Consider the following 12012-nt stretch of genomic DNA (forward strand, 5'->3'; position numbering starts at 1 on the left):
CCAAAAAGATGATGATCAAAGTTTTGTATTAAAAAAAAAATCCTACAAAATTATGTGAGAACCCAATTTTTGATAGTTTTTAAAAAATATTTTAAGGTCATCTAATATTTTGAAAAGACATGAATACAAAAACTAAATTTTTATATTGCAAAGTATTTCCAAATTGTTTGGATTTATATAAAATAGCTTTGTTTCAAAACAAAAATAGGTAGAGGTCAAGAATGAGTCAGAGTGTGCCTGTGTGTAACCAAGATCACGGCTCAGCTAGTACACTTTTTCTTACGCAGTGTTTGTCAGTTATAAAATCAATCTGTCATATCCTCTGCAGGTGCTGAGAAGGCAAGAACAGTCCCTACTACTACTTGTCCTGAGAAGGAAACATTTGATGCAATTTGTACTCTTGCTTTTTATGGCTTCTCAGAAGCTGATCCAAATGAGGATGGAAGCAAAGCTCCTATAACAAAGTAAGAAATACCTTTCTCTAGTCATAGCCAAAGATGAACCTGTTTTAAATGGCAACGGAAAAAATGTCAACTTAACTGGTTAAGCAAAATGAATTACCTGAGCTTCTTCCTACAAGCACCTGCAGATGCTATGAGGATTATGAATATTTTACAATTTCTGCATCTTCATGTAAATATCCATATGCTCTTCAAATATTCTCACCTCTCCTATACCACTAAGTAAGGGATGACATCATTTGTTAAGTACTTGCCATACAAGATAGCTTGCTTCTTCACACCAACTTAACAAACAGGTACAGTCCTGAAACTCTACATGATTACTCCCATAAACTAAATATTCCCCTCTGTTTCTTCCCACTTCAAGCTAACTTTTACAGAGCTGTTTCTAGGCAATAAGCTGATGTTTCCATTTCACTTTAATACAAATTTACTGTGATAGTCATATTAATAACTGAGAGTTAAATGAATAAAAATAATCCAGTTTAATCATGTCATGACATCATTACAAAAGACACCTCCCAATTGTACTTTCAGTGTCTTGTACCTATTTCTACAACGCATTTAAATTTTCTTATAAAGCAATTAAAATCAGGTTGTGATACTATACCTTTAATCACAGATCTACAAAAAAAAAAAAGAAAGAATAAAACTGGTACTTTGGTGCCAGTCTATGCCTTAGGCCAAAAAAACAACTTTATATCTAAAGTCCCTATTTTTGAACAGCTAGTGTAAAATTTCATTCAACTATAAGAAGGGTTTGTTAAAACTCTAAATATAACTCACCCAATAAAGATATGAAGCATAAGAATTTGGCACCAGAAGAGCCAGACAACAATGACAGTTTATTTTAAGGTAGAGAATACTGACAGCTAGAAAATAGTCACTTATGGGAGTGAGGAAGGGAGGGAGGGAGGGAGGGAGGGAGGAAGGGAGTGAGGGAGGGAGGGAGGGAGGAAGGAAGAGAGGAAGGAAGGAAGGAAGGAAGGAAGGAAGGAAGGAAGGAAGGAAGGAAGGAAGGAAGGAAAATAGCTCTTGAAAACATGAACAGAAATGCTCAATTCCACTCACAAGAGAGAGAAAATAAAAGCTACCATGAGACACCAATTCTCACCATCAGATTTAACGGGGGTCGGGGGTGTGGTGGAATCAAAAGCTAAGGAAAGCAAAACAGGACCCCTGAGGAGGGGAGCTTGCTAATGTCTGACAGTATTACATGTGCACCTGCCCACAACCCACTTCTAGGAATCTATCCTAAATACTCCATTTCCCTACACCTGAAAAGGGAGCCTATGAAGAAACTTACTCAGCACCCCAGATGACTGGGCCAGTCACATGTCCTGCAGCCACAAGGGAGTGTGACAGAGCTGTACAAGAGTGACGACCTCTCTGAACTGAGAAACATATTCCCTGGAAATATTTCTTAAGTGCAAATATACAACAGTGTGTATAAAATGTGCAGAAAGGGTAATGAGAATACACATGAAATATTCACATTTCTAGAAAAAGAAATACAGGGGGTGGGGGTGGGGGTGGGGGTGGAGGTGGGGATCCAGAAACAGATGAAGATATTCACTGCAGGAAGAAGGTATATAGGAAAATAGGGAACAGGGAAAGGAGGACATCAGGGCTCTGGAGTATGTCTTTTTTAAAACACAGTTTTAACTTCGAACCATATAAATGTACACATTCAAAACTAAGCTTACAAAAATGCAAAGAGTATCCTACTAATATAAACAGAAACAAATTATTGGCATATCAAAAATTGACAACAGACAAAATTCAGATAACTTTAAACCTTCATGTTTTGGAATATATTTAAGAACAAAAAAAGGAACCAAATCTCAAACTTTACTCAATTCGTTGTCATTTGTGACTTTTATGTGTATCTTTATACTAATATAATTGAAGCCAAGATTTTCCCTGTAAACAATGAGACAAAATACTTTTTTGAAAACCTAGGTCAGATTTCTCATAAAAATGTCTCACTTCTGACATTTATCTGATTGTTTTTCCATAGCTTTAGCTCATTTTTCCATCCTTTCATTTTATGCATGCTGGAAGTGTTTGAGTTACTGAGATGGAACATTTCCTGGTGTTCTTTCAATCATTCTGTGCATCACCTGGGGAGGCACATTTTGTCTGGGTGTCCCACCCCAGCAGGTGGGAATTGCCAGGTTTCATCATTTTCAAAGTTCCATTTTTTGCCCTTGTAATTTCCCAGCGACAAGTGAAGAGACACATGGGCACTCGGTGAACATCATCTCTCCCAGCGCTCCTACATCATTTGGTTTTCAGCATGTGTTGATAGGCTCTCCAGCGGGGATTATAAAGTAGTGATTTTTCTGATTCTTCCATTTCATTTACATTTATTGGTTGGCATTCCTTTTTAAATAGAAGTTTCTTTAGCTTTTCCCTTTCCTAAGGCCCTGTACTATCACCATGGACTTGTGGATTAACATTTTTCTAACTCAGTTTGTTACAATTAATAGTAATCATTAGTCTTTCTGTTGTTGGATTTTTATGTTCTCTCTGTACCTGGCGAGGGAGGGTCCCTTCAAGCCATCGTTGTCCTTCTGACATGACCCCATTAAAGCTTCTGTGCCATCTAGCACATACTACAGGCTTACCTTCTACTTCTCTTGTCCCAAGTTTTGGAATCACTCATCTCTCCAAAACACCCTAGCTTTTCTTTTTGAGTTAGGTTTTAGAATTTGGAAAGCATAATGGCTGCTGGAGTGTTGCTTCTTATGGCCCTTTTCAGTGGACAGAGCTGGGTAATCTGTATACCTGTGTGTGTGTAAAATCATGAGCTGGGTGCAGTGGCACACACCTGTAATCCCAGGGACTTAGGAGGCTGAGGTCATAAGCAACTTAGTGAGACCCTATCTTAAAACAAAAACTAAAATAAAAAGGGTTGGGAATGTAACTCAATGGTAAAGCGCCCCTGGGTTCAATCCCCAGTACCAAAGAGATAAACAAAGACAGAGGGACAAAACACCCAGGTCTGAGTAGCCAAATGGATAGTATGTGGTTGTTTATTGTTCCATTCGTTAACTTTTACGTAAGCTTAAAATTTTTAGGTGAGGTGCCAGGGATGAAGATTCAGAGATGAAGCTTAAGAAAAAATGGACACATAAATTTGGGTCCTATGAGACTGTGAGGACTGACCATGTCTTACTCATCTTTGAGTTCTTGGTATTTAGCACAACATTTAACATGCAGATAACTTACCAAAAAAAAAAAAAAATAGGATTATTCAAATTTAAAATACCACTAGTATTTATTGGGCCCTGAACATGTGCTGAGTAGTACAAAAAGCTTTCTATCCTCAATCTCATATGATGCGTGCATGAACCCTGTGGTAGATATTATTTTTGTCCCCTTATTACCCCTGGGGGAATGTGGGTCCTAGAGGTGAAACCATTTCCCAGGCAGGGCAAGTTTTCTTCGACTCCAAAGCCTCAGTGCTCTAGTACAAAGGTGAAAGCACACTGCCCATGCCTTGAACACTGCTATGAAACACGAGTTCCCAGGCCCTCGCATAGGTATGGAACAGGGCTAAGGAGTGTCTTTAAGGGGTGCCCCCAGCTAACTCCGATGCTCTGGTACACAGATGGCATTCAAGAAGTGCCACTCCTAATACTATATGTATAATCAGAAGAATGAGAAGTTATGTATGATGTATCAAAATGCATTACTGTCATGTATAATTATTTAGAATTTAAAAAAAAAAAAGCAGCCGGTGCTGGGGTTGTGGCTCAGTGGTAGAGCGCTTGCCTAGCATGTGTTAGGTACTGCTTCAATTCTCAGCAACACGTATAAATAAATAAAGGTCCATCAACAACTAATAAAATAAAAAAAGAAACAAAAAAAAAAAAGAAGTGTCACTCAGAGGCACCACAGAGTGATGGGGCATGTTCCAGAAGGACCTTCAGGGGTATGTTTTGGTACAGCAGCCAATAAAATATGACTGGTATAAACAGAACAGGTTTATTTTTTATCAAATGCCATCTCCAACACATGTGAACCACTAAGGACGGATGAGGGTGCTCTACTCTTGGCTTGTCACAACAGACAAAGGTGAAAAAACAAAACGGTGTCTGAAAACCTCCACCTGAGCTTTTGTGATTATTCTGATTTATGATCACTTGTAAGTTGGCACCAATCAACAATATTTGCGGCTAAGACAAATACATTTTGGTAATTCAGATTTCCCTTTTCTTGAAAAAAGCAAGGTCCTCTTCATCTCACAATGAATGTCCTTTTCTTTAGAAAGCAAGGTCCTCTTCATCTAATCTCTTCTTGTTTGATACCAAAATGATTATAGAAACGTATATATTCTACCTTCTGAATTAATCTTCCAGAAAATAATAAACTTGGACCTTGTAAAGAATCCTACATAGACAAGGGCTTCATAAATCAAACACATTAACAGAAGCTGAATGATTCTTCAACTCTGTTTAAAGACCTTATATTTATCAGTTTAAAAAGTTGTGTTATTGGTTTGTGTATTATGCATATTCAACCCTTGCAGTAAAATGATGCTTAATTAATGTCTAACCCTTAACATCCTATATAAAAAAAAAAAGTTCAAGTCAACATCAATTTACTTATCACGTAAGTATATGTCTTTTCTTCAAGGATTCATTAGAAACTGACAGAACATCTTGTTGAGAAATAAACATACTTTTTGAATGGAAACTGACAACTCTCTTTGACTTTCTCAGTAAAATGAGACTCTAGGAAAGTTTCCTTTATGCCTGATGCATTTCACTTAAATTTTTGAATGATTATTCTCTTGTAACCAAAACACATTTTTTCATGTGCTTATCTATCCAGTCTATCATGCTGTTACTCTCAGGACCAATGTGGGGCTGATCGAACAAGGTAATAAATGCTGGGAATTTATTTATATTAAATCCAATTAATCATTGGATATATGCAAATGGATGTTTAATTATGAAACAAGCTATTTCCCTTACATAAGTTTGCTAAAAATCCAATCAGACCATGAATACTGGAAACACTGATTAGTCTACATGCCCTACTACAAATATCTGTTCATATTCCTCCATCTTCTCAACTCTCAAGACTACTAAGGACAAAACTGTGGCTGTAATTCCTCCTGGTTCTCCTCTCTTTGTACAAAAGAGACATAACCCTTAACAGGGTCCAAGTGAACTTTTTATGTAAGTAGAGCCATATGCTGCTTAATGATGGGGATGTGTGCTAAGAAACATGCTGTTGGCCATCGTGTCATTGTGCTGACATCACGGAGCATACCTAACAAACCCAGGTGGCACAGGCCATGCCACACTTAGCTCTAAGGCACAGCCTGTTGCTCTGAGGCTAGGAAACCCATGTGGCACATCAGTGTACTGCTTGTAGACAACTGTAACATGCTGTAGGTATTTGTATATCTACATGTACCCAACATAGAAAAGGTACAGCAAAAATACTGTATAAAAGATAAAAAATAGTGTATAAAAGATAAAAAATAATAAAATACTAATAATAATTACCCATGAAGGGCAATTACCATGACTGCAGCTTGCAGGACTAGAAGCTGCTATGGGTGGGCAGGTGAGCAGGGGTATGAAGGCCTAGGACAGTACTGTACATGACTCCAGAATTTGTAAAATTAGGCTAACTAAGCTAATAAAATATATTTTTATTTCTTCAATAAATTCACATTGGCTTATTGTAACTTTTGTTTTTTATATGCTTTTTTTATTCTTTTGTAATAACATTTAGCTTAAGAAAGAAACACACTGGGCAGCCATACAAAAGTATTTTCTCTCTTAATGTCCTTATTCTAGAAACTCTTTTCTATTATTATTATTATTTTTTTTTTTTTTGCATCTTTTAAATATTTTTGTTCAACACTAAGACACACATGAGCCCAGGGCTACACAGGGTTAAGGGCTGTCAGTATTACTGTCTTCTGCCTCCACATTCTGCCCCACTGGAAGGTCTACAGGGGCAATCGCACATATGGGGCTGTCCTCCGTGACAGCCAGACCTCTTCTGCAACACCTTCTGGAGGACCTGCTGAGGCTCTTAAGAAGCAGGTCTCACTCTTTTCAGAAACATGTTCATGGTGGTTAGCTTGGTTTGTTTCTGGTTTTCTTCATGAACTTATTTGCTTGCAAGTAGACAGTGCATCATGAGCATTCCTCTCTATTAATGAGAACCATCTTGTGTACCATGTTTTCAAACTTTTAAAGGAGCTTGTTGAGGTCTGCAAAAGCTTCTGCTAAACTCTTCACTGTGATTTCCCTGGGGTTTCTTCTCCTGTAGTGTTTTTTCCTCATGCATTCTCTTCAACTGTGCATTTACTCTGCAACAGGGATTTGTTTTCATCTGAGAAAAACATCTACAGCAGGACAGAAATGTAACTGGAGTTTGCCTGTAAGAATCACTAGAACTGAGTAGTGGTTAAGGACTGAGGAAAGAGTTCAGGAAAGCTGAAACACACAGCAAGTCACTCCATACACAGACACCAGCATGACTCTGAGGGTCCTCTGGAAGCAGCCCAAGATCACACCAAGCTGCAGGTGCAGCAGACCTGTCAGGCCGTCACTCCTCCAGTCCAGAAAGGAGAGCTCTTGGCTCTTTTGCTGCTTTGTCCCTGCTCTCCAGTCACAGGACACTGTGCCTAATTAAGCCAATTAGTTGCTCTCTTCCTTGGGAATACAGAACTGACTAAAGTGTACTCTCTGTCTGTACTGGTCCCCGGAGGTGAGCAAAGCCATTCAGGAGGTGTACAGCAGCCACTCTTCCCACACACTGAGGAGCACACAAGCCACTTTCAGGGCAAAAGGGGAAGTGGCTGCAAAGATTTTAATTCTGTCAAAATTTCAGAGAAAAAATTACTTTGTATTGACAATAACCAGTACTTATTTTATTGACCATATGCAAAAACTCTTGTTAGGATGATAACTAGTGTGCAGGTAAGGTTCAAACCAGTTTAAAGTTTAGGCAAAGGTATTAGGATGGAAGTCAATTATAGAAAATTGAACACTGATGAATAATAATAGGGCCATAATAAGAAATATGTAAAAAGTTCTTCACATCAAACTCATCTATTCTTCATAAATGAGCACCTTCTCTATTAAGTAGAAAGTAACATTATCCCATTTACAGATGAGAAACATGACTCACAGACAAACCAAATGGCCTAACGGAAGACACTGGTGTCTGATGCAGAGCTCCACACTGCTAACCACTTCACCTCCCGTCTCTCTCTGCTGCAGCAAAGGCAGAGTGGGTGGAAAGCCCAAAGAAAATAGCATGCCTCTTTATCTTACACAGCTAGAATTTGTTTTAAAAAAAAAAAAAACTATCCAGCAATCCAAAGACTGCCTTCAAAAAACAACTATCCAGCAATCCAAAGTCTGCCCTCAATCAAAAAATAAAAATGAGATCTTTGAGACAAGAAATAGAGTAGTTCTAAAGGGTAACAGCTATCCTTGCACATACTTGGTTAGTATTCATGTATAAAATATTGAAGAAAAACTCATCAGTCTTGTTTTGTGTTTATTTTTAAGAGAGTAAGAAAACTGGATAAGCTCTACTGACATCTACAAAATAAAACTAGTTGAAGGGAAAGACAAACAACTGTAAGAAGCAGAACTAAGAACTCTAGCAGTAGAATTTTATGTCAATTTCAAACAGCTCCCCCTAAGCCAATAATATAAAAACCATCTCTATAGTTCAGTACAGAATAATAACTATGAAAGTGCTATGCTTCATCTAAAGGCAGGCGTTTAATTCAAAGTTAGACAAACGGAAAAACACTCATGCTTAAGGGTATGACAGATACTCCAGAAGTACTGAGTAAGCTTTACTGGATGTATGACACTTTTTCTTTGGTCCTCACTTTTAATTGTTCAGCAATATCATATAGGGTTTGTTAAAATATCTTTCATGCCTATGTTGGTAAAACGTAGGTCTCCTCTTCATCTTTTTGCATGATGAATCGTTTTGCCTGATTAAATTAAATGCATAATATATATATAAAATAAAATTTTATTTTTTGACTTTTCTTGAAGGCATATAAAGGTATTTTTCCTAAACTGTACCATTTAATTGTCATTCATTGCTTCATGCTTGAAAACTTGTTACAATCACAACATTTAATGTTCACCAATAATTAACAAAGACCACAAAGCAGAGTATTCGAGGAATGTTTCCACTGTGTTTGGGATGTTTCCCTGCAGCTGTGCCCACACTTTCACCTTCTGCTGGCCTGCACACTGACACAGCTATTCACTCACATATCACTCCCTTCTACCAACCACTAGGGAAAACAGAACCGGGAGCAAAATTAATGTTTTCCAATTAAATTGTGTCTTAATGCTGGTATAGAAAATAAGATTGAATAAGCAAGCACTCTTCTCACTGAGGCTCTCATTAGATTTTAAATTTTCTAGTCTTATATTACCATAACATATCAGAATTTTTTCCTTTGAATGAAAGAGACTGGTTGGTCTGCTTGTGTTTGGTAGCAACCAAAACAAGTAATTCAGGTCTACCGTTCATTTAAACCACCCAACTGGAACATTAGCTTTAATAGATGCCAAATATATCACAGAGAGATAAAAGTGCTGTATAATTTCGTTAATCTTTACTTAACCATTAAGAATTAGGAAGATAATGAAATCATTCTTAACTTGAAAATCTTTTTTTTTAAAGAGTACCCAGAAATAGTTTCGAACTTACACAGCATATTATAGCATGCTAAAAATGTGGACTACTTATACAAATAAAATAGTCAATGAAAACCCTCACTGCATATATTTATTTCCTAATCTTTCTAAAATGTCATGTAATTTTTCTTAAAATGATAATTGGTACATTTTAAACTTAATATGAATTGAGCATTAAGTCTTACCTGGAAATTTAAATAGCAATTTCCTCTATTAAAAAAAAAAAAAAAAGAGTTGGAGTTTAACTAATAATGACAAAAATGTATACTTACCAGCTTCTCAATTTCTGATTCAAGATTCTGTATACAGTCAAGTTTTCTCTTGCGACAGCGCTGTGCAGCAATTCTGTTTTTACTTCTTCTCCGGATGTCATGGATACAGTCCAGCTGCTCTGGGGTCAGCTTATGCATTTTCAACAAGGATTGAAAATCATTTCGAGAGAGTGAGATTATTCGTTGTGCATTAAAGGGCAGTTTTACCTAGAATGTGAAATAAATATTAGTGACCTACTGTATTTTGTTATAATACTTAAATCGTATCTGGGAAGAGGAAGGTCCATTTTTCCAGAGTGCTTACTTTAGAGTTTAAAAACAATAGGTCTCTGTTCCCAATGTCTACACAAACCATTATAATAAAAACTAAAATTTTAATTGGTATTTTTAGCTGACTTGAGGGAAGACTCGAAAGACAAATTAAAAAGTTAGTATTTTTTCAGCAAATCAGACATATTAACACAAATATTACCATATTTTAAATGGAAAAATAGAATTTATTGTACTATGGATTTCTGTAAGTCCCTTTCTTATATACACATATATACACATACACACACATGTATATATAATATATATATATGTATATGTGTATATGTATATATATATAAGTATATGTATATTATACACATACACACACACACACATATACACACATACATATATGGGGAAGGTGCTGGGGATTGAACTTAGGGGCACTCAACCACTGAGCCACATTCCCAGCCCTATTTTGTATTCTATTTTGAAACAGAGTCTCATTGAGTTGTTTAGTGCCTCACAGTTGCTGAGGCTGGTTTTGAACTTGCGATCCTCCTGCCTCAGTCTCCCAAGCCGCTGGGATTACAGGCATGCACCACCACGCCTGGCCTCTAATATATTTTTAATAAGCTTCTCAACTCAAAATTTTTATCTATTTTTTTTAAGAGAGAGAGAGAAAAAAAAATCTTTTTTGTAGATGGACACAACACAATGCCTTTATTTTTATATGGTGCTGAGAATCAAATGCGGGTCCCGCCCGTGCTAGGCGAGCACTCTACCGCTGAGCCAGAATCCCAGCCCCTATTTTTTAATACTACTATGTAACACTTATTTAATATTGGTATAATTATACTAATAGTTTCTATAAACTATTTCAAAAAATTTTTGTCTATCAAGAAAACAGTACCTTCATATAATGTACTTTAAAAGCTACACATTTCACTTGCCAATGAGAAAAACGTTAGAAAAAAAACTTTATGAATATTTTAAAGTCATTTTCAACCTACTCAAATGTGTCCAAAGGAAAAAACTTTTTCTTTTAAAGAATACAGTTGTGAGAATCTAGTTAGATTACCAAAAGTACAAATGGAACATAATCAGTTAGTTAGTATGGCAACCTACTTCCAAGCTTATAGATAGTAATTATACAAAAAGTTTTAAATTCTTAAGCCAGGCCCAGTGGTGCATGACTATAACCCTAGCTACTCAGAAAGCTAAGGCAGGAGGATCACCAGGTTCGAGGTCAGTCCGGGCCACTTAGCAAGACTCTGTCTCAAAATAAAATAAAAAGGGCTGAAGATGTCACTCAGAGGTAAAGAACTTCTGGGTTCAATTCCAGTAACAAACACAAACACACACACACACACACACACACACACACAAGTTTTTAAAGATATAATTTGTAAAATTCTACTAAACTGTAATTCTATTTTTTTTGAGAATTTTAATATTTATTTTTTAGTTATCGGCGGACACAACATCTTTGTTTGTATGTGGTGCTGAGGATCGAACCCGGGCCGCACGCATGCCAGGCGAGCGCGCTACCGCTTGAGCCACATCCCCAGCCCTAAACTGTAATTCTAAATGCTGAATTTATAAATGTCCAAATCTACAAATATAACCCATGCACATACAGTATTTCTTAAAACACTAAATCTACCTCCTTCCAAAGCCAATAAAGTAACAGTCTCTTTCAAACTTATATCATGTAATATATGCTACAAAACCAAAGAAAATGCTAAATAAAGGGATGTAGAGAAATTGAAACACTGTACAATGCTGGTGGGAAAATAGTGCAGCTGCTATGGAAAATGACATGAAAGTTTCTCAAAATTTGAAATGCAACTACCACACGAGCTTACTCCCAGACAGCTACCCAAATGAACTTGACTTAAAGGGATATTTGCAATTCCGCATTCATTGCAGCAATATTCACAGTAATTAAGATGTCAGAGCCAGGCGCTGTGGCCTATGCCTGTAATCCCAGTGGCTCGGGAGGCTGAGGCAGGCTAGGCACTAAGCAACTGAGTGAGACCCTGTCTCTAAATAAAATAGAAAATAGGGCTGGGGATGTGGCTCAGTGGTCGAGTGACCCAGATTTCAATCCTCAGTACTGTCCCTCCAAAAAGAAAAAAGATGTTAGAAACAATTTGATCATTCACACACAGATGAACCTATAAAGAAACTGTAGTATGAATGCACACACTACTCACACAGATGGGAATACTGGGATACTATTCAGCCTTATATAAAAGGAAATTCTGCCATTTGCTACAATATGGATGAACCTGGAGGACATATGCTAGA

General features: G+C 37.0%; 1 protein-coding gene across 2 annotated transcripts in view; it reads right to left on the reverse strand.

Moving 5' to 3' along the window:
* Window positions 1-12012, reverse strand: part of Bach1 (BTB domain and CNC homolog 1) — a 43867-nt gene that overhangs the window by 5361 nt on the left and 26494 nt on the right. Inside the window, exon 4 of one of the 2 annotated variants that reach the window (XM_076868318.2) lies at window positions 9448-9576. In XM_076868318.2, the coding sequence (XP_076724433.2) occupies window positions 9448-9576 (129 nt within the window). Of the gene's footprint in view, window positions 1-9447; window positions 9655-12012 lie in introns of both variants that reach the window. The other variant, XM_076868317.2, reaches the window with a different exon arrangement.

Source organism: Callospermophilus lateralis, chromosome 10 (genome assembly GCF_048772815.1).
Source record: "Callospermophilus lateralis isolate mCalLat2 chromosome 10, mCalLat2.hap1, whole genome shotgun sequence".
NCBI classification, from domain to species: Eukaryota; Metazoa; Chordata; class Mammalia; order Rodentia; family Sciuridae; genus Callospermophilus; species Callospermophilus lateralis.